A 23,404-nucleotide genomic window follows, 5' to 3' on the forward strand; every position below is an offset into this window, starting at 1 on the left:
GGCAACAAAATTATATACACGAGTTTAAAAATATACACTAATTTAAAAAAATTAAATATAAGGAACTATTTCATTACATATCAAGTTTAATTATGTTTTGAAATAATAAGAACCTATTGTTACTAACTTTCATTGTTTTGGGATCCAATTCAGAAAAATGTGTAGGCTCTTTTTCTGTATTCATAGCTTCCTCTTCTTCCTAATTGGTGACAGAAAAAAAAAGAGAGAGAGAGAGAGAAGGAACATTACTCACAAATATATCCATTTAACAATGAAGAAAGCAAAACAAAGATAAATAAATAAGAACAATAGAATTATAGGCAACTGCTATGCTACTGTTAGTAAACTGTAGTAGTAATTGTGCCATATAATTCTCGAGGTGTTGCTGAAAACCTGCAGTAGTAGTATTAGAAGAAGTAGAGAGGAAAGCAAGTTTCCATTAGGGTTTTCGATCAACCCTTCACAGTCTCAGTTATGCTAAGGTTCTTAAGGGTGACATGAGCTAAGATAAGACAAAATATTAAAAAAAGAAGTGTGAAGTCAGCACACAATGTAAACTGGTGACCAATATATAAGCAGTGAATGAATTTTCATTTGATTTTGTTCTTTTTCACAACTAGACTTCAATATTTAACAAGCAAAACAATGTAATTTTGAATATATTTTTTTAAGAGGCTGCAAATTTTACACAATAAACTAAACTAGAATCAAAAACAGATTCATGTAAAACCTGACATTCTCTGGTATATTACACATTATAGGACACCAATACATACACACAATATCAAGTTTTCTCATCTGTCCAAACAGGAGCTGCACATACAACAGTCATCATATTAAAGAAGAATATAAGATTAAAAAGAATAATGATATAAGCATTAAAAACCCAAAAGAAAAAACAACAACCTTTTCATGCATTTTCTAAATATGACTCAAGTTTCCTAGTTCAAGAGTAAATTTTGCTGTTGTTTACTTAAGATTTAAAAATAAACAAGAATGAATTGAGCCACAGTAAAATCTGATAGTAAAAAAGGTACGTGCAAACATTATGAGTGTTTGGAAGCAGATAGCCCAGTCTGTAGAAACATCTGGCACTAATAATAATCATGCATCAACATGCAACTTTATTTGGCAATGTTCAGAAACAAGAAATCCCATAAAGTAGCATTTAGATATGTTCTAATTAAATAAAAATAAACATATTTATTTGGGTACTTAATAATATAAAGAAGGTGACATACAAGTTCAATGCTAATTTTCCAGTAATTATTTTACTTACATTATTCCATTGTTTATTTCTATGCTTAACTAGGTGAGGGGGTTTTGATGATCAATTGTCCTTACATATGGAGTAAGCAGAGTTACTTGCTTTCTTCTGAGGCCTGAAGTGGTTATATCAGTAAGATATGAACAATATGACTGTAGTCAACTGGTCAACACTACATTACACCACATTTTCACAGTCCCCATGTTGTATGTAATTTATACATAGAACTTGAACATCAAACATAATTCACTACACAAACCCAAACAAAGATTTTGCTCTTCAAAAATAATTATGATACTGATACTTAGTCTCAGGGCTGTTGAGATACTCCTTGGCTTTTATGATACACTGGAGTGATTTCCACAGTGCAAAAGAGAAAAAATTGAGTTCAAGCTGCTTATAGCAATGTGCAGCTGGACCTCAAATGGTACCTATTTACAGATAAGTAACCTCAATCAGTGAGATCTAGAGGCTTTTAGTCAAAAATACAATACAGTACTAACAACAGGATATGAACTATTAAATCTATGACTAAAAACCACTGAACCAGATTTCCAAGGCCATCAGTTCTCTAAATTTGTCAAAGATTTACACAAGAAATTCCAAATTCATAAGCAAAGCCTATACTGAAGAGGCCTCACATTAAATCTAGCTACGACAAAAGTCTTAATTAAAAAGGAAACAAGACAAAACTATTGCTATCTGGAACATGACCATGCTCAATATGCAGAAAATAAGTAGGATGGAATTCCATATGATGTATCCGATGTAAGCTATGTGTGTATAAGAAGTATAGTGAAAACAGGAAAATTGACAGAAAGAATACTTAGTATGTAGAAAATGCACAGGAGTAAGAGTATTGGTAAAATAAACTCTTCAAATGTTTGGAAGGGTGCCTAGAAGCAACTGATTGCTTCTATTATCTAAGCAGTGGCGATGGGTATTCTGAAAGCATAGTAAACAGAATAAAGATAGGATGGAAATAGCTCAGAGGTATTTCCTGAGCAAGAAGTAAAAAGCAGATTGTATAACATTTGTATAAAAAATACAATATACATTATGATAGTGAAACACAGGTATTCAATGTAGGGGATGTATTAATGTTGAATACAACTAAAGTGAGCATGCTCTGCTGGATGAGCACAAATAAGCTGAGAAGAGAACAAAATGGATACAAAAGAAATCAGAAGTAGCATGCAAAAGAAAAGGCTGTGCTAATCTGAGCATGATGCGTATAGAGGATGAGAGTTGGGTAAAAAAGATTCAAGTGGAAGGAACATGTGAAAGAGGGAGATGAGAAGTGAAGAAAGCTGAATCCAAGAGGTTGAGCTTCATGAAAGAGATGACAAAAGAAGGAAACAAATGCTGAGATGTTGTGCTGGAGAAGATCTGTTCAACCCATGCAAGCGTGGAAAAACATACTGAGAAAAATAATAATGATGATGACGATAGTGTCATAATACTAAAGATCATGTCTGCATTTGTCTGACTCATGTTCCTGATAAAACAATCTCTTAATTTACAGACTGATTCTCCATGAACTGCTGTTAGGCTTCATGGGGCAAAACAAAGAGGCTAATTTTACGCTATAATATGAAGATATTGCAATGGAGTTGTCAGCTGTATCAATCATCCTGAGTCACAAGCAAATCTCTCACCCCACCTGCTATTTTGAAAAAGAATTCTTTGAGTGATGAAGTCTTAAATATACTATGCCTAAATAAAGGACAGCAGAGTCATGCTGGAACAAATCTGGTTAAAAGTCTCCAGGATCAGGGCTAATCTCAGGTTAAACATCAACAACAAGCATTTTCTCTATACTGATGCATATTCTTGACAGTGGCAACCACAGATAGTCTTGTAATCTAAAACAGTATGTTAAGAATAAATACGTAGTAAAAGACCGCAATTATTACTTGAAACCTCTCTTCTGAAAATCTATTTACAAATATTTATATGATTATGGTAATAAAAGTTTAATTTACTTCAATAAGCTGAATGGTGACAAAGCTTCTTAGTATAAACCAATCAGAATGATGAAAATGAAAAAGGGAAAAAAATCCTTCAACAAGCAGGTGAAACTTAGAAGTATTGCAGTTAATAAGAAAAGTAATATAGTTTGAACATTAATTAGAAAAAAAGTTAGCGAATATGTTACATTTTTTTTTAAAGAATTTAATAATTTTAGACATAATCATAAAGTACTGCCATCCAGAGTTGAAATAACTTAAAAAATATAAGCAATCAAATTATTAAGGTAATTTAACAGCCAAGATAAGAATGTAGTTTATCTTGGCTCTGGAAATTAAATATTGTTTTATATTTAGTATGTTATACATATATTGTAATGCATTCATTGAATATTCTAGTGCACCATTCCAGAGTATTCAGCTGACTTCACCAGCAACACTGTTAACATCGTCACCATTCCAGAATCATTTCATGGTTGCCTATAAAGAAAACATCGATATACACACATACATACATACACACACATGGGCAACCATGTGTGTGTACATGCACACACACAGACATGCACATATGGATAACCATGATACGCACTTTCTCTTCTTTCTTTGACATATACACAAAGACAAACTTAGAAATTATCCCCACTGTTGCTCCAGGCAAGAAATTGATGGTTCCTAGCGAAGGGGAAGAAAAGAAAAAAAAAAAAAAGAAGCCTACAGCTGAAATAAAAGGTAGTAAACTTTAAAACAACACATAACAGGTCAGAGGAAAGAAGAAGAAGAAGAAGAAGAAAAAGAAGAAGAAGAAGCAGCAGCAAAAATTACACCAGTTCACCATTTTTCATCATCAACGATGTGTGCAGACTTCATTACACAATGCCCTAAAAGAGGAATTGAGTGAAAACACCAGGATACTAAAGGAAAAAAGTAATGAAAATTCACCCCGCTCCCTCTTCATTCTTAGAAGCAGATCTTTGTCATCTTTAGAAAAATCGTAAATAAAAAATAGTAATTAAAAAGAAACTGAGATTGTTTGTATTCTTAAAGATATATCAGATAAAACTGTCTAACATTATCCTGTTTTATCTAGTGCCACAGCCCAAAAATCAATGAGCAAAGAAATAGGAGACAACAACAGGTCTCTTGCTGGCACATGTAGCATCATCATTAAACTTCAAAAGATTAAACAAAATGATAGACACAATATACATTATTATTTAGATACAGTCAACAACCTGCCCAGAAAAATTGATTTACAATTAATTTTAAATATATATGTATGTATATATATATATATATATATATATATATATATATGTTCACTATGTAAGGTGGATGGTGTTAGGAAGGGCATCCAGCCATGAAAACCATGTCAAAACAAACAGTGAAGCCTGGTGCAGTCTTCTGGCTTGCTGGCTCTTGTCAAACCATCCAACCCATGCCAGCATGGAAAATAGACATTAAATGATGATGATGATATCAGTGAAAAATAAAAATTAAATGAAAAGACAGAAAAAACTTGATAAATAATTACCAAAAAACAAAACCTGGACTTAAAATGCTGTCTAAACATTAACAGGCGAGAATGGGTACTTGTAGATGTTAATTTACCATATTGTGTGTGTGTGTATGTGTGTTATACACCACCCCACACAAAAAACTTTAACTATTCTGGGAGAAAATGATTTAAAAAATGTAATGGAATTTTCTAAGTCAACTATATCCAAGTTTAAAATATCTCACCACATCTTTCTTTCATACATACCAAACTTCTATTATAGGACACACCGCAAGAGAAATAACAAAACATATCATGCACATTATCATTTTCCCTTACGCTCTCTCAGACAACATTTAAAGGTTTGTTAATCAGATTTCAAGTCATCTTTGATATACAGGATTGTTTACATAATGACTTTTCCAAGTCCATGTGAAGATTTGAGGACAGCCTTACAAATTTATGCAAATGAAATATGATGTCCTGACTACTTGCATAAATGGACTATTTCTTTCCCATTGAATTTATTTGTCACAAAAGACTAGACTCTTTTCAGTTCAAGTATATTTGTCTGCAACTTGTCAATTCCACCAACTGTAAGGCATGACACAATGAAAAAAAAAAGACAAAAAAGTAAAATGCAAATAAACAAAACTAAAAAACACCAACATATGATGTTTAAGGAATGAGTTTATTCTAATTTAAAATTGTTAGAAGCATTAAGACTCACCTATTAATGTTTTGCCAAGTGAGTAAAGTGAAGAATAATGTCCAAGAAAATAGCTCTAATCATTACAATTTCACTGTTAAATTTCAAGTAGCATTAGATTCCATATACCAACTTCGAAAAAGTGAATACTTTCACAAAGCCCAAGAATACATAAGATTGTGCTAAACTTCATTTGCCATAGTGTAAAATAAATAAAACAAAGCCTTTAAGATAAAGCAACAGACTATTCAAAATTCTGGTAGCTATTTTATATAGCTTGAGTGAACTGAGAGATGGCCATATAAAGTGTCCTGCTTAGAGACATAACAAAATGCCTCCTTTGAAAGGATATTACTCCCAAAATATGAGCTGGTCATCTAATTATTTATCTATTCAGCCATTTCACACATAACACTTACATTAATGCCATTGTTTGAAAATAGAAATTTTTAGGTAACATTAATTATTGACATAGGCATATGTGTAGAGATCTCAAGAGAAGAAAAGAGATTTTAACCCTTTAGCATTTAAACTGGCCATATTTGGCCCAAATATTCTTCCTGATTTATGTTTAAACTGGGCAGATTCAGCCTCTCACACTTGTTCTGCAATGTGGTTCTAAAGAAAGCAATCACATCTCCGAAATCTCAAAGCTATAAGATAATATATGATTAGTTTTAAAAAATGTTAATAAATAAGCATTACATTTGACAGAGTAATCTGAGCGCTAAAGGATTAATACGCATTTCAAAATGCATCAAATCTGAACACTGATGACCCTCCACCAGCCACCATAAAGTGTGATCTTACAGAATATGAAAATAGACAAAAATGATAATATCAGTAGTTATTTCAGCACCAATCACCTATTGTTTTCCTTTTCCTATTTCATCAAAGTCTGAACATATATTTATTCCAAAACCCTGGTTTATTTATTCTTTAACCCTTAAGAATTTAATCTGGCCATATCCAGCCCAAATATTCTACCTGTTTTATGTTCAAACTAGACAGATCTGACCTCTTGCACCTACCCTACAATGTCATTCTTAAAGCCAGAACAAAATGCATTGTGAATAGATAAGCATTACATTTCACAGAGTAATCTGAATGCTAACAGGTTAATCTAAAACTTGTCTGATGAGAAACTTCAGTGATAGACTTGATCCTGTGCCTGGTTTAACATCAACACCTGGTGACTGAGTGCCTCAAGTGGAGTCCATTCTGTTGCAAGCATATGAACTAAGTCTCTTGTCTGAAGACCACTTCCTCCTCTCAGTACATAAAGGCCATGAAAAAAACCCTCATAGGCATTATCATTTCTCCTCTTACTTTGCCATTAAAAATATAAATACAAGTAAAAAAGGAGCACAACTGAAATGTCTATAATCCAGCCTGGAGGGAACATATACATACATCCATCTTTTCTTCAACCTGGGATGACATGAATAAAGACAGAAACCCTGTGGAAACAAGAAACTGAGTAGGGAAGCTTAAAGCTAAGATCATCTGTTTTCTTTATCACTTGACACCTTATATTTTCAGATCAAGAGAGGAATACTCATCCAAAATTTGGACATTTGAATTCTACTAGGAGAATATGTTCTTGGCTGTGAATAATGTGAATTATTTTAAAACAAGACCATATTTGGTGTTAAAGACCTGACTGTGTCAATAGAGTACATGCAAGTTTCTAAAAACTGCTAAAAACCAAAATAAAGAAGACAGCAGTTAAGAACAAAACCAAAGCAACTAATACTATGCAGGTCTTTTATCATCATCATCACCTTTACACCTACTTTTCTTTGTTGGCATGGGTTAGATGGGACATTTTAAAGTAGTGTTTTATGGCTGGATACTCTTTTGCCCCCTCCCCACTGAGGAAAATAAATTCAAACATTTTGATTCCTTTTTTTATATGTGATGCTTATAAATTTTCAATTATAGGCACAGTTAAGTGATTTCAGAGTCAGTTCCACCACATAGCACCTGGGTTAAGTGTCTGTTATTATAATCATGGTTTGACCAATGCCTTGTGATTGACTTTTGTAGATAGAAACTGCAAGAACCTGTCATACATGTGTGTGTATGTGCGCATGCGCTCATATCTTACGTGCATGAATGTCGATGTTCTTTGTTGGTATCATCCCCAGTTACTCTGTGCAGACCTCTTGAACAAGAATTTCCTTACTTGAAAAATAAGTAATGGCTGGTGAGAGGAAGAGCATTTGGTAATGCAATCCTACCTCAATTTTTCATCTAACCCATGCTAGCATGGAAAATGTACATTAAACAAGACTTAGATAATTTTCACTCTATACTAATAGACTTGCTTTTGCTAGTATTGATATATTACATTTATATGTAGATGATATGAAAAGTTGAAACAGAAAAGTACAGGACTGTAGCAATGTTCCTGGGCAAATTGTATCAGTTTGATATATCCTGAAGTAATTGTTAATTCAAAGGGAAGATATATATATATGTGTGTGTATATGTATATATATATATATATATATATATATATATATATATATATATATATATATATATATATATGTATATATATATATATGTATATATATATATATGTATATATATATATATGTATATATATATTTGTAGTTGTTAAACTAAACATTTAAAAGAAAAAGCATGAAAGAAAAGAGAAAAAAGATTAGAAGGGTTGAGTGCCTGAGTAGTTGGGTCATCCTTGGAGTCAGTGGCAGGGCCACTGCTGCTGCTGTTGACGCTGCTACTGCTTCCTGCTAGCTTCTTCTGCAGGTGACTTTTATAGGCAGCCCTCAATGACTCCCACTCCAGGCACGTTGGACGAATGCTCCAGACATCTGGCAAGAAAAGCACGACAGTTTCAACACGAGCAGGCACCAGTCGCCCCTTGTGCATCTCCTCAGGACGAATGTACCGTATCTCTGCGAATCGATACCTGTTAGGAAGGTGTTAATGAAAAAAGAAGATTTTGCTAAAAAGATGGACGAGAACTTTGAATATCTGACTGTTCAAACAACAGCCATTGCTATATATATATATATATATATATATATATATATATATATATATATATATATATATATATATATATATATAGTAAATCAACAACATTAATAAGAAAAAATTATTTAGTGGTATTAATTTTTTCAAATAGTTTGACAACATTCCATATGAACATCAAAACATGGAAATTATTTTAAAAGCAAACAACACTGACAATAAAAACAATAACAATATTAATAATAATAGTAATAACATTAATAATAATAATTTCATTATTTTGTCACAATGGCAACAAAGTGACTAACAATTACAAAACAATACAAACCGAACAATATCTATCCTATACACTAATACAGACAATTACCTGAGCATTTGTAACCAGATGTATCCCATATCAAGGAATACATTCCAGTGATTCTCCACACCCGCACACACAAACACACACACAAAAAAAAACTAACTGATATTTATTCATGACACCTAGGAGAATTGTGGCATGCAGTATCAAATGCCTGCATTGCAACAAAATACTTGCAGTATATATGAACATGCAACCCACAAGCTGGCAGTTTATCAAATGTATCTGCTCAGAAACTTTGTCTCTGTATACAGTAAATGGATTTCTGTTGGCTTAGATAATAAGGATTCAATTGCTGAACCAGGTCAACCAAATTACCTACTCATTGAATTTCTGTATAAGTTGAGCATTCCATAGACACATATATCCCTTATGTAATTCTCAGACAGAATCAGCTTGACACAATGTGTGTGTGTGTGTGTGTGTGTGTGTGTGAGAGTGAGTGAGAGAGAGAAAGAAAGAGGAGAGAGAGAGGGGGGTTGTATCTTTGAATTACAAGTATAATTCATCTGTGTACTCAGTCTCACTCACAAGGCTTGGGTCGACCTGAAACAACACCAGAAGACACTTGCCCTAAGATGTTTCACAGTAGGATCAATCCCAAAGACCTTATGATTGTGAAAACAAACTTCTTAACCATTTGGCCATGCTGCATCCACTGTCTAATAGGATGCAGCAAATACATACAACCAGATAGACATGTTAAAGGCAAAAAACTTATGCATGACATTTATTTTATTCTCAATCCATTAGCATTATAAGGAAAGTGGAACAGCTCAAATGGGATGCAGATCAAGCTTGTCAGGATAAATCTATTTTCATAAGTATTTCAAATTTTGGCACAAGGCCAGAGCTCAACTGGTACTTTCATCCTGAAAGGATGAAAGACAAAGTCAACCTTGACTGAATTTGAACTCAGAACACAAAAATGGACGAAATGCTGCTAAGCCTTTTGCCTGGCATGCGAATGGTTTTTCCAGTTTATCACCTTATTTACTTTCATAATAATAATAATAATAATAATGTTGATGATTTCTAGCAAAGACAAAAAGCTATCGATTTATGGGGAGGGACCAGTTATTTGAGGGATACTTTATCAATTTCTAAAGAGATGAAAAGTAAAGTTTGTCTTGATACAATTTAATAACTTATAACAGGCATAAAGTGAGAAATTTTGAGAGAATTTATACTCAACTATATTAACTTTGGTATTTGACAAGTACTTCATTTTATTGGCCCATGGAGAATAAAAGGCAAAGCCAACCCAATGATAATCTTTCCTGTAGCATGGAAAAACAAGTGATTTAAACCGTTTTCTGTACAATGTGACTATTTATTTGAGTTACCCAGAAATGTAAAGTAACAGGTCAAAAAGCATAAGAATTTGGCTCTCTAGCATCTGCATGACATTCACTGTCACAACAGTGCTGAACACAATATCAAATGGTTTGTGGCTTTTTGTACAGACACAAAGCAACTTGAGTACATATACAAGAGAAGGAATGAGATGCTTGTGTGTGCACAAGTAGACACAAACATATTTGAATAAAATTTAGAGTTTAATTTGTAGACAAGAAGTCAAACTAAAATTAGAATTGACAAAATCAGGGAACAAGAATCAAGTTACCTGCAAAAAGATAAATACAAAAGAAGAAAAAAAACATTTTGAAAAAGTTAAAGGAATCAAAAAGGAAAATAAATAAATAATAATAATAAACTTGATTTGTTTGTGTTTCTGCAATCTGGTGTTCAAATCCCAAGAATTTCCAAGTTCATCAGGAAAATAACTGAACAGTTCCTGAAAAATAAGGAAAACAAAAGCAAACACAACAGTTAAAACACTGAAAATAATATTCTAAAACTTACCACTGTGTGCACATACTGAGATCTATGTTAGTTAGGGCACGAGTACAACGGATAGCAGTCTTGATTAGTACTTTTGGGTCCTCAGCTGGATTTGGACCATCTAGCGATGGAGACCAAGGCCCACCTATAGACATGGGTTCATTTTTGCCCTTCAACCCGACAAGAAACTGAATCAGACGGGTTGGGTGTTGGTAATTGATCTGTTCACTGCGGGAATTGTCTAGACTATCGTCAGCTGACCCACAGCACTTTGAGAAGATGTCTTCTAATTTCGGACTTGACAGTAACATCACCTGGAATGAACAGTTTCAATCAATAAGAATTACTTTTACAACTAGAGTTCTAGTTACATCAATTTTACCACATCTGCATGAATTGTTGTTATAGTTGCTTAGCCACCAAGTCAACCCTGACTGAGAAAATCTATGAACCAAAAGAATTCCAACTACGGCAACTCATCGGTAGAGTTGGTACAGCATCAGATGGAATGCCTCACAGTATTTGTTCCAACTCTCAGCACTGAGTTCAAATTCCAATGAGGTCAACATCACCCTTCATCTTTTCAGAGATGACAATAAAATAGTACTGGGGCAATGAATTGGCAGAACTACTAGAATGTTAGAGTGAATGCCTTGTGGTATTTGTTCTAGCTCTGAGTCCCGAGTTCAAATTTCACCACAGCCTATAAGAGTTATAGTTTTAATCTTTTGCCAAGTTTAACACTACCACCCAGTGCCTTGGGGTCCTTTAGCAGAGTCTACTCTGTTACAAGCATTCAAGCTAGGTCTCTGGTTTGAAGATATCTTCTTCATTCTTCCCCACCAGTCACAGAGCTCCTGTGAAGGGTTATGGGTGTTGCCTTCACTCCTGACTAAAAAAAAATGAAAAATGCATTCAGTCTAGTTACAGTGTATCTAGGACAATTTTGAGGGAAATCTGGCTGTTGTTTCCGACAGCTTGAATGATTGTATAGAGGTACAGTTGTAGGATTACAGGTTCCTTTATTTTTTTTTTCAGAGCAAATATTTTTTACAAATACAAACTTTTAAATACCTTTCTCTTCACTGGCCACAGAACAATGAAATAGAGAGAGCCTTGATAACTGCCTTCAGACAAACTAGGGTGCTAGTAAGGCACATACCTTGTTCAGGAAGAACTCAAACATCAGTTAACATTAAAGACCCAGGAAATTTACCATGTTAAAAATCGAAGCCAGTACAGAAACCTCTGCATGGTTATTTGACTTGCTCCATGTAGCTTCCAAATTCTCCATTGTCTTTAAATTAGCATCATGAGTATTAAGTTTTAGGAAAGTATACCCCAAAATGAAAACATGATGCCCATAGCTAAAACACAGATAATTTAATGGAGTTGGAATGTAGCCAATATGCTAAAAGGGCAATAAAGTTGTGAAACAGTAATCTTTTAACCATCTCTTTTTCCACAATATTTGCTTAAACACTGTGTGATAATCAAGCCTTTCTTAAACAGAAGACCAAAGTAAATGAAGCAAAGTAAACTTTAGGTGTGGTTGTGAGGTTGAGGAAGTTCACTTTACAACTATGTGGTTTCAGATTCAATCCCACAGATTGGTACCATGGGCAAGTGTCTTCTCCCATAGCCTTGAGCTGATCAAAACCTTGTGAGTGAAATTTGATATGTAGAAACTAAGAGGTGGTCTGTCAGATGAGATGATTTTGGGTGATAGACCTAAACCATCACTCACTTGAAACAAGCACTTGGCTCTGTGTGCCTTATGCTAAGTTCATACTGAACTGGATTTCCAATAAAGGTTAGACTTCCTGTCTGAAGAAAGCTCCCTCACTACCTTTCACTAACCTTGAAGGCCCTTAATAGGGGCTATGGGTACAGAACTTCCTCCTTTGGTTATGTATAAAAAATAAATTTCAAAAACCACAGAATATGAAGAGATATGTAGTGAACAGTTCAATGACACTGAATAGAATTCCTACCAAATAATAATTCTTTCTACAATAACAATTTTGGTAGAGGAGGAGGCTGGCCAATTACATTGACTCCCTTCCCGTCTCCAGTGCTCAACTGATACTTACTTTATTGATCCCTTCAAAAAATGATAGGCAAAGGTGACTTCAGCAGAATTTGAACTAAGAATGTAAAGACAGAAGAAATGCTAAGTATTTTGTCCAATGTGCTAATGATTCTACTAAGCTTATTGTATATAGTTCTCAGTTGCATTACCATCCATAAGAAAAGGATAAAAAGCAGCAATAAGTCAAGTAAAGATGGAGAGTATGACAGCCAAAATTACTGAGGATACAATACAAAAAGAAAAGTGAACAAAAAAAGGCCACAAAGAGGAAATGGTGCATATAATAATATTTCTAACCAAGGCACAGTTTTGGGAGAGGGTAGAACTAATTTAATCAATTCCCAGGACTTGATTCTAATTATTTTATGAACTCTGGAAGGAGGAATGGCATCATCAAACTCAATGGCATGTGAACTCAGAGCATAAAGGGACATAACTCATAGCAATTTCATGTGTAAGGACAAGGCTACATTTTGGAGAACGGGTATAATCAACACAGTTGATAAAATACCAGTACTTGACATCATCATCATCATCATCATCGTTTAACGTCCGCTTTCCATGCTAGCATGGGTTGGACGATTTGACTGAGGACTGGTGAAACCGGATGGCAACACCAGGCTCCAGTCTGATTTGGCAGAGTTTCTACAGCTGGATGCCCTTCCTAACGCCAACCACTCAGAGAGTGTAGTGGGTGCTTTTACGTGTCACCCGCACGAAAACGGCCACGCTCGAAATGGTGTCTTTTATGTGCCACCCGCACAAGCCAGTCCAGGGGCACTGGCAACGATCTCGCTCGAAAATCCTACAGGAGCCAGTCAGGCGGTACTGGCAACGGCCACGCTCAAAATGGTGCATCTCATGTGCCACCCGCACAAGAACCAGTCCAGGGGCACTGGCAACGATCTTACTTGGCTTGCCGGGTCTTCTCACGCACAGCCCATTTCCAAAGGTCTCGGTCCGTAGTCATCGCCTCGGTGAGGCCCAATGTACGAAGGTCTTGCCTCACCACCTCAGCCCAGGTCTTCCTGGGCCTACCTCTTCCACGGGTTCCCTCAACTGTTAGGGTGTGGCACTTTTTCACGCAGCTATCCTCCTCCATTCTCACCACATGTCCATACCAGCGCAATCGTCTCTCTTGCACGCCACAACTGATGCTTCTAATGTTCAGCTTTTCTCTCAAGATACTTACACTCTGACGGGTATTCACATTGACATTACACATCCAACGGAGCATACTGGCTTCATTCCTTGCGAGCTTACGTATGTCCTCAGCAGTTACAGCCCATGTTTCACTGCCATGTAGCATGGTTGTTCGTACGCATGCGTCATACAGTCTGCCTAAATTTATTGGCAACAGAAAAATGAAAGACAAAACTACACCTTGGTGGAATTTGAACTCAGAATTTAAAGAGATGTAATTAATTACTGAAAGACAATTTCAGTCTGTCTCTCAAGTAATTCTACTAACCTTGTATTACTTTTCAATGTAACAACAGCAATAATGATTTTAATGCACTAATACAACGCTACAAATTTGTAAGGAAAGTGCATAGTCAATTATTTCAACCATTTTGGAACTTATTTTAAGATAAGTTCCAAGAAAAGCAACTCATAAGACATTGGTTAGTCCAAGATTCTAGTAGAAACACTTGCTGAAGATGCTGCACAGTTCAACTGAGCTTGAGATAACATGATTGCAAAGCAAACTTTTAACTACACAACTATGCCTGAGCCTATATACATATAAATATGATATTATAAGACAGCACCTGCTCCTTGTCTCTTTGTCATAGTTTCTTACCCCTTCCTCTATACCCTCAGTTGAGGGGGGGGGGTCTTAATTTGCTAGTACTTGGTGACCTCACCAGTGCTGGTTCCACATAAAGAGCATCCAGTGTACTGTCAAGTAGTTGCCATTAAGAAGGGCATCCAGCTGAAGAAACCATGCTAAAGTAGACATATAATCTGGTGCAGCCCACTGTCAAATCATCCAGTTCCCGCCAGCATGAAAAAGGGAATGTTAAACACACACATAATATCAAAACAGTAATCTTAAAAATCTTAATGCTAAAAGATCTAAAAGAAGAAACAAAAAAATTTTACTTTTGCACTGTATAAATGGTCAGCATCAGAAGGTTCCAGTGCTGGTGCGCTACACTCGGTGCCATTAAGACTGACAGGCTCTGTGTCTTTAGGCATCACATGAAAAGCACAATCAGTGCCCAGCTGGAATGGACGATACAAAGGAAAAGCTGAAGTCCATGTGAAATTTGCTTGGAAAAAGTCACTAGGGATGTAGAGGTTACTATAACGGGATTTGAGGACCATGACATTAGCTTCTTTCCTACAAAGACAAAGAAAAATACATTACTATTAGTAGATGGATGATGAAACAAGCTAAACATTTTAATGGTACAACATAACAATCATTCTGGAAAATAAATACTATATATTCAATCTCTTAAGTACAGGGGTCATCAGCCAGCAATATGCTGAAAGTATGCTGAGATGGATGGTATCAATAAGCAGTTCTGCTTATCATGCCATTTTCAAAAATTATGAAAAATAACAAATTTGATAACATTTTTTCCCCAAAGATATATAGGTGATAAGCTCAAACATAAATTAGCATAACTAAAGGATTAACCCTTTTGATACCAACCTATTTGAGACTACACCTGGCTCTACGATACAAACTTCTCATTTAAAACTGGTCTAAAGTAAAATCTTCTATCAAAATTCCATGTTAGTTTATGTTCTAAACACTAGCAAAATAACGACAAAATTATTTTGCTAATTTCTGTTATTTTCAAAATTAATTGAACCAAAAGTAGTGTATTTTAATAGAAATAAAGTGACAAAATGATAGTATATATTGTCTAATTCCTAGTCTGATCCTGCAGACCTAAGATCAAAGGCATTCCAGCCATGACCATACTGTCTATTCATGAACACTAGACTTCAAAACAACATTATTTAATGTGTTCCTTTTGAAAACTGGGGTGTGGTTTGAGAAGGACGTGGCTGCTAGTTGTAGTTGTTTGAGCAAACCACATAAAGATTCCCTTACTTGAAATGTAATACTTAGATGTAGGGCAAAAAATGCTAAAGATAACCAAAACAAACACATTGTCTGATGTTGCACCAGACATGTTACTCAAACAGTTGATTATTTATCACCATGACAGATAGGTTTGCTCAAGCTGAGCAGATCAATGATGTTCAACAACAATATAAAATGATGACAGTACAATAAATGAAGTAGAAACATAGTAATATCAATAAGTTTTGAATTAATTTATCCACTACTAATGCAAATTTTCAGAAGCAGAACAATAATATAAACACGAGGGATCACAATTCCAAAGGCAATTGAATAAGATTCCACAGTACTTAATATATAGCATGCTCAGCTCATGGATCATAAATTTTGATTGGCAACTACAGTAACATAAGCTGAAGAGCTGAGCAGAGTTATTCAATGACAAAATAAACATCTTTTAGAAATGCATCAAGCAGTTCTTACGTTTCTAATGATAATTTTGGTATCTGAACAACATATCGCGGTACAACCCGTGGGTTCCGCCTCCTCTTTGGACTGCGAGCTCTCTGAGATGGTGAATGGGAACGATGATTATTTGGAGACCGTGGTCGTTTGTTCAATGACTTGTCCCGCCTCTGCTCTCGCCTTTCCCTCTCGCGCATCTCCCTGTCTTTATCTCTTTGTTCTCGCTCTCTATCACGATCAAATCTCATTCCCATTGTGCCACGCCGAGCTGACATAGGGACCCGTATTGTACCACTCTGCTGAATTAGAGCTAAATGTTTAAAAAACAAACAAAAAAAGAGAGTGGAAAGATTAATAATAGATCATTAAAATTTAAAGAGATCATTAGTGGTTTGTACAATTAAAAATACAGAGTGAAAAGGGAGTTCATGTTTTGTGAGAAAATATTTCTAAAAAGAAAAGAAACAAATTTTCTGACTGCCTTTAACACCCTTTCCCTATCAGCAGAGTAGCAGGTCTGTTTCTGATGAGGGATAAAACTGGTCAGAGAGAAGGTTGAGTAACTCAATTTTAGTAGGTTACATAATTTATTAGTTAATACATATTTTATTGAGCTTGAATGAAGTTAGTGTTTATTATTATTATTATTATCATCATTATTATTATCATTATTATTATTATAATATTTCAGGAAGAGAGCCAGTTCCTATTTTTGCAGACCTTCGTGCAGTACTGGCAAAGTTCATGGAGTAGATGACCGACTTGAATTTCAGTGAGGATGATAAGTGTAACGAAAGCTCAGTTTTGAGGACAGGATGATGAGAGAAAAGGTAGATGAATTGGATGGTGGTGGTATACAACTTTTTAGTTCAAAGGATTAGTTACAGAAGAGTTAGGAGGAGGATATAGCAATTTAGTGCAAGTATTTGTAGCATGTTGAGGAGTGACAAGTTATCCTCAACAGAAAATGTGCTTCGAGGCCAAGCAAGTGATCTAAACCTCTTCTTAGGCATATCCTTTCACATCATCAAAAACCATAACACCATGTAGTTCACATGTAACAGTATTACAGTAAACAAAATATTCTGGCTTATAAAACTTGGAAAAGAAGTCACACACCTCTTCTAAGTGGCTTTTATTCATTACCTAAATTTCTGCAAGACAACCATTCATGAAGCAAGTGTACTCTCTGCAAAAGACACCTTTGTGCATCACACACCAGTAAGCTCTCATACTTCTCAAATTGCAACTGGTTCTCTTGGTCACTTGCTAAAGGGATTTCAGTGTTTTGTTTCCACATGCAATACTCCCGCAGAGAAATCAGCCTATTCACATTGCACACACTCAATAACTACATGAACTTCATTACAATGTATACATATATGCCAAGTGTGATAACAGCTCCATTAACTTCAAAGTAACTATGTCACCAGACCCAACAATGCTCCTTCCATCACCCTTAAACAGTTCATCAAAATACCATCTGATGTCGCCACTATATCTATCCTGATCTTTGGAAATATACTAGTGCTGTCCCAACCAAGGCCAATCTCTCTGACCTTCACCATTTATAATCAGTCTAATGCTCTCACTTTGAAAATCTGAAAAATGATGAAAATACTTGGAAATTTCAGCAAAATCAATGTCATTGCACAACACACCAGTAAAGCATTTATATGTGTTGAGCACCTGTCATCTCTTGAGTTGGAAACTTCACATTGTGTCATTGCAATATGTAATGATGAGGTTTCTCTGATCCATACCCTTCCTCTAGTACATTAATGATTTATCTCCAGTTACCTCAAACTACTCTCACTCCAATGAAGATGATACCGCTTGTTCCTATCCCTAATTTCCCCCCATATAGACATCATATATAAGCTGCTGAGATACCTGTTGATAAACTTAATGCAGCTTTGTGCTGGTGCCACATTAATAGCACCCCACACACACACTGTCAAGTGGTTGGTATCAGGAAGGGCATTCAGCTGTAGAAACCAATCCAAATCAGATTGGAACCTGGTGCATCTCTCTGGTTTGCCAGCTCTGGTCAGACCATCCAATCCATGCCAGCATGGAAAGTGGATGCTAAAGGATGATGATGATGATGATGAGCTTCCATGAATCAAGATTATGCGATCATTCTCCAATGGGATCACTACAATCTATCTTGCACTTCAACAACTGAACATACTAAGAAAACAATCTTGTACCCTACTCTCTTTAAGTTTTAAACAACATGCAAATTAAAAGCCTCATAATTGCTAGAAGTTCAGAACCTCACATTCACATATGATCTCTCCAAATAAATCTCAAGTTCATAACATAAGAACAGCATCTTTCTTTAGAGCTATGAAATACTTCAGCTTTAAACAGCCACTGACTCAAGCTCAAACTAAACTTACAATGGAATACTATTCCCTTATCTAGGACTGCACTACTGCTATGCACACTAACTGGTTGATTGTTAAGGACTCACTCACCAGCACACTCACAACCTGTAGTCTGCAGATATGTTTCCACCTTACTGTCTTTTCTACTCTCACTGCTACAACAGCATCTGATCCTCAGAGGCTGTCTAGTTGCATGATCCCTCCATTCAAACCGTGCACTAATCACACTTTGCCAAACCCTTTATTCCAGAACATTCACTAAAGTTGTGTCTGCACTCACATTTGCCCTGCTGATGTACAAATGATCAAGCTGCACATCACCACATCAATCTTATTAGTTTCAAGGGCTTTTGAAGGTGCCAGACACAGTTCCTTCTTCCTCGACTAAAACTGTCTATATGTGGTCCAAAACACTGCTATTATTCAGCCCTAGGTCAGATATGATCAAAAGTGTTCCAGCTTCAAGTATCTTTTTTTTTAAGGACTTTATCTGAAATTACATTATCAATCAGGTCATTCCATAAGTCCTGTCCAATTTTACCTCTTTAAAATTGAATGAAATTTAATAGTATTTTAGAATGTCTAATGGAATTAAAAATTATTTCTATGCATTTGGGTACATTTAAACTAATTAAATATTATTTCACAGAATAATAGAATTAAAATTTCTTTGATTAAAATCCTTTCTAGCATTGAAGTATCCAAAGAGCATTTGAGGCACATAATGCTTTATGAGTACAAAAAAGAAAACTCTGCAGCCAAAGCGACTCGAGACATACACTCAGTTTATGGGAAAGAATGCTTGAATGAAAGAACTTGCAGAAGATGGTTTTCAAAATTCAGAAGTGGAGATTTCAGCCTTGAAGATGATCAAACAGGATGTCCAGTTGAGTTTGATGATAAGTTCCTTGAGGCACTACTTGAAGAAAACCCTGCATTATCAGTTGAAGAATTGCAATAAAGCTTAGTTCAAACCATACGACTGTTCATCGTCATCTTCAACAACTTGGAAAGGTTCCTAAACTTGGAAAATGGGTGGCTCATGAATTGTCCGAAAGCAACCGCAAATCCCGAGTTGACATCTGCTCTTCTCTCCATTCTCGCGAACTCATTTCACCTTTTTTGGATAGACTTGTGACAGGTGACGAAAAATGGACCTTCTATTGAAATGTTAAACATCGTAAACAGTGGTGTGGTAAAAGGGAAAAAGCTCAACCACAACCGAGAAGGGAACTTCATGGGAAAAAGGTTCTTCTCTCTATCTGGTGGGATTGCAAAAGAGTAATTCTCTTTGAATTGTTACCACCTAATGCAACAATCAATGCTCAAGTCTACTGTCAGTAATTAGAGTGTTTGAACCAAGCTTTGAAGAAAAAAAAACCCGCTTTAGTGAATTGAAATGGAGTGATGTTTCATCAGGACAATGCGCAACCCCACACTGCAAAGATCACATCACAGAAGATCAAAGAGTTTGGTTGGGAAAAAATTCCTCATCCACCTTATTCTCCTGACCTTGCTCCTTCAGACTACCATTTGTTTCGTAGTTTACAGAATCATTTGGGGGACATAACTTTTGCAAGCCAGGAGGAGGTCGAAACTGACATTTCAGAGTTCTTTGCTTTGAAACCAAAAGAGTTTTACATTGATGGGATTAAAAAGCTTGCAAATAGATGGCAGGAAGTCATAGATAATCAAGGAAAGTACATTGATGATTAAATTTCAATTAAATATAACATTTGATCACTTGTTTCCTTTATTCAAAATTCGGACAGAACTTATGGGATGACCTGATATGTCCTTTCCTTATTGAAGAAGGCAGAATATGATTTGATGGAGAAATGGCTCCTTTTTCTTGCAGTTTGAACAACCACATAGGTCTCATGCTGGCTTATGGTCAAGAATATTTAAATGTATACCAACATTATCACCCATATATGTGAGCATATAGCTACTGAATGTGTCTACATTATTTGGCATATAAAAATTCATATATATATATATTAGTGTGCTTAATTGAAAAAAAAGGGTGCATGTGTGTATATAGCTATACATATATTATGTGTACATATTTAAATATACATTATTACCAAATTAGCAGGAGTCCATTATGTTTTTATATGTTAATAAAGCCACACCAATACAGAAAAGACAATTATTCAATTTTCCACTTAATCATTATGTCCAATAAACAAATTGACACACCCATAGTCAACAAACTATACACAATTGGTTTGCAATAAGAAAAAAATTTTAAACTAAACAGAAACAATTGTTTAAATAAATAGAAAAACAAACACTTTTGCAAAGCCAGTATTACAGATCTGGCTTCAAATACTGCCAATAATATTGCTCTTAGTGCTCTTACACAAAGTTGTAATAATATCCTAATAGCTTTTAATGTTCTCAGTATTTCATCACAGTTCAGTGGTTAGAATTATGAAAGCCACTCAACCATAAAATAGACATTTCTAATTATCAAATACACTAATCTGTTTACTCCTGTGTAAGTTCCTAGGACAAGCATTATTGTTTGTCTCCAGGATCTGTATCATTAAGCAAAAATAAGATGCGGGACAAACTGGGTCCTGGGCAGGCTAACAGTTTACTGCAAGTAACATTTCCAGAAGGTTTGAGAGAAACATCATGCAGCAAATTAAACTAAAGAACTTACAATTAACCCTTCATTTAAACCAGCTACATTCGACTCAAATATTCTACTTGTTTTATGTTCAAACTGGTCAGATCCAGCATCCCACATCTATCCTAAAAAGTCATTCTAAAACTAACCGTTCACACCATCGGAATCTCAAAGTTAACAACATAACCAACCCTTTAGCATTGAGATTTATTCTGTCAAATGTATTGCTTATTTATTCATTGTTTTGAATTAATCATGCATTATCTTGTAGCTTCAAGATTTCAATGATGCAATTGTTTATCTTTAAAATGACACTGTAGGGTAGGTGTAAGAGGCCAGATCTGGCCAGTTTGAACATAAAACAGGTAGAATATTTTGGCTAGATATGGCTGGTTTAAATGCTAAAGAATTAATGCATGGTTAATTCAAAACAATTACATTTGACATAGTAATATGAATGCTAAAAGGTTAAGGGGTCTTCACTCAGAGTAAAAAGGAAATATCTGAGTTGGCTCACTTGATAATTTTGTCTCTATCTTGTTTTTTCAAGTACGTTTTTTTAGTAATAATTTTCTTAGCATGTCTGCCAAAAATGCAGGAAATGCATCGTTCAATCTCATCAAGAAAAGCACCTTGTCAATTGCTAGACAAGTACAATTTCAAAATTTCCTGTTCATTTCTCATTTATAGAACAAAAGGGATGGTCTTTATAAATTTGAATATTTGTGAACAACTTGAATCATTTGTTTATACATTTAAATGTTCTTCCTATCAGTAGCCACTAAACTAGCTAAGTAGGAGTGGCACTATTATTCAAGCAAGCAGTCATGCTTTTTATAGAATAGGGTAAAGTATGGAATCCGAGGAACCTGCTGAGAGTCTATATTGGCAACAATGTAATTGGTAAAACCAACAGAGTTTTTGAGTATCAATAAGTTTAGTTACTATGAGGAATGAACGTATTGGAAATTTTGGACTGAGATCTTTTGAATGAATGATTAACTAATGACTGGTGGAACTGGAAAAAGAGTGAAAAAAGAGTTGAATGTAGACACAGGAAGTAGTCAAGTAGATAATTACAGTAAATGAAGTGAGTGGAATGTGAAGTTGTGAGGAGACCTAAAAGATTGGTGATAGATGTGAGCGGCTGACTGGACAGCAAAGTGTGATATGAGTAATTTAGAGAGAGATGGCTGGTATGAGAGGTGATGAGAGAAAGGCTAAGCAGCCACACATAAAAAAAACCCAAAACAGATAAGTATGCAAGGCAAAGAAAGGCAGTATTTGATGGGGATTAAGGTGGATAAACTGAAATAATTGGAGGCAAGTGTTCACAGTAGTAGGGGTCAAAATCTCTTAGAAAATTAACTTTGTTCATTGAGTTGGCAACCGGCTTTTGGACCATGGTATTGGTAAACACCAAAGACAGTAGTGCTGTATAGAGAGGCCAGGGTAGCTAATGTAAGTCATGGGTTTTAAGAAGCCAGAGAGGTTATAGAAGACATCCAGTAGGTATTCTTGAAAACAATCATTCAGATATCAACTGGTCTTTCCTATATATACAAAGTACTACAATGATAGCATGCAATGCAGTAAATCAAATAAACAGAAGTATTTAGAAATTTGGACACTGAACCAGATAGAGCTGTGGTATTACAGGTGAAGGGAGAAGAATTGCAGTGGATGTGGAAGCAGGTAGAGGTTCCAGGTGGGAGCAATGGAGATAAAGGAGCTATAGATTAGAATATTACATCAAAAGTTTCTGTCAAATTTGAAAGAGAGAGAGAGTCTGAGAAGATAGTGACCTAGTAAGAATGGAGAAGAGAAGGCTGAAGTTATGGAGGATGGTACGAAGAGTGACAGACTAGCAGAGTGAAAAGGAATGTGTCTGATGGTAGGATGGTGGTTCAGTTTATAGTCAGGGGAGGGGGGTAGGCCTCTGACAGATTGAGGAAAATTTACAAGTGAGAAAAATGTTGAGTAACTAGTAGGATTAACTCTTGAAGTCAGAGCTTTTGCAACAGAAATAATGAAGATGTAGCAACTGAAAAAAAAAGGGGGGGGGGGGAATGAAAATTTAGTATGAATTGTATAAGAGGAAGAAAATTTGA

General features: G+C 35.3%; 1 protein-coding gene across 4 annotated transcripts in view; it reads right to left on the reverse strand.

Moving 5' to 3' along the window:
- LOC106871243 (cell division cycle and apoptosis regulator protein 1) overlaps nucleotides 1-23,404 on the reverse strand; it is a 116,966-nt gene that overhangs the window by 21,619 nt on the left and 71,943 nt on the right. For all 4 annotated transcript variants that reach the window (XM_089351908.1, XM_089351909.1, XM_089351907.1 and 1 more), the window contains exons 8-12: nucleotides 16,281-16,572; nucleotides 14,858-15,098; nucleotides 10,681-10,973; nucleotides 8,136-8,388; nucleotides 128-199 (exon numbers count right to left, since the gene is read on the reverse strand). In XM_089351908.1, coding sequence (XP_089208034.1) covers nucleotides 128-199; nucleotides 8,136-8,388; nucleotides 10,681-10,973; nucleotides 14,858-15,098; nucleotides 16,281-16,572 — 1,151 coding nt within the window. The remainder of the gene's footprint in view (nucleotides 1-127; nucleotides 200-8,135; nucleotides 8,389-10,680; nucleotides 10,974-14,857; nucleotides 15,099-16,280; nucleotides 16,573-23,404) is intronic.

Source organism: Octopus bimaculoides, chromosome 5 (genome assembly GCF_046866305.1).
Source record: "Octopus bimaculoides isolate indiv1 chromosome 5, ASM4686630v1, whole genome shotgun sequence".
NCBI classification, from domain to species: Eukaryota; Metazoa; Mollusca; class Cephalopoda; order Octopoda; family Octopodidae; genus Octopus; species Octopus bimaculoides.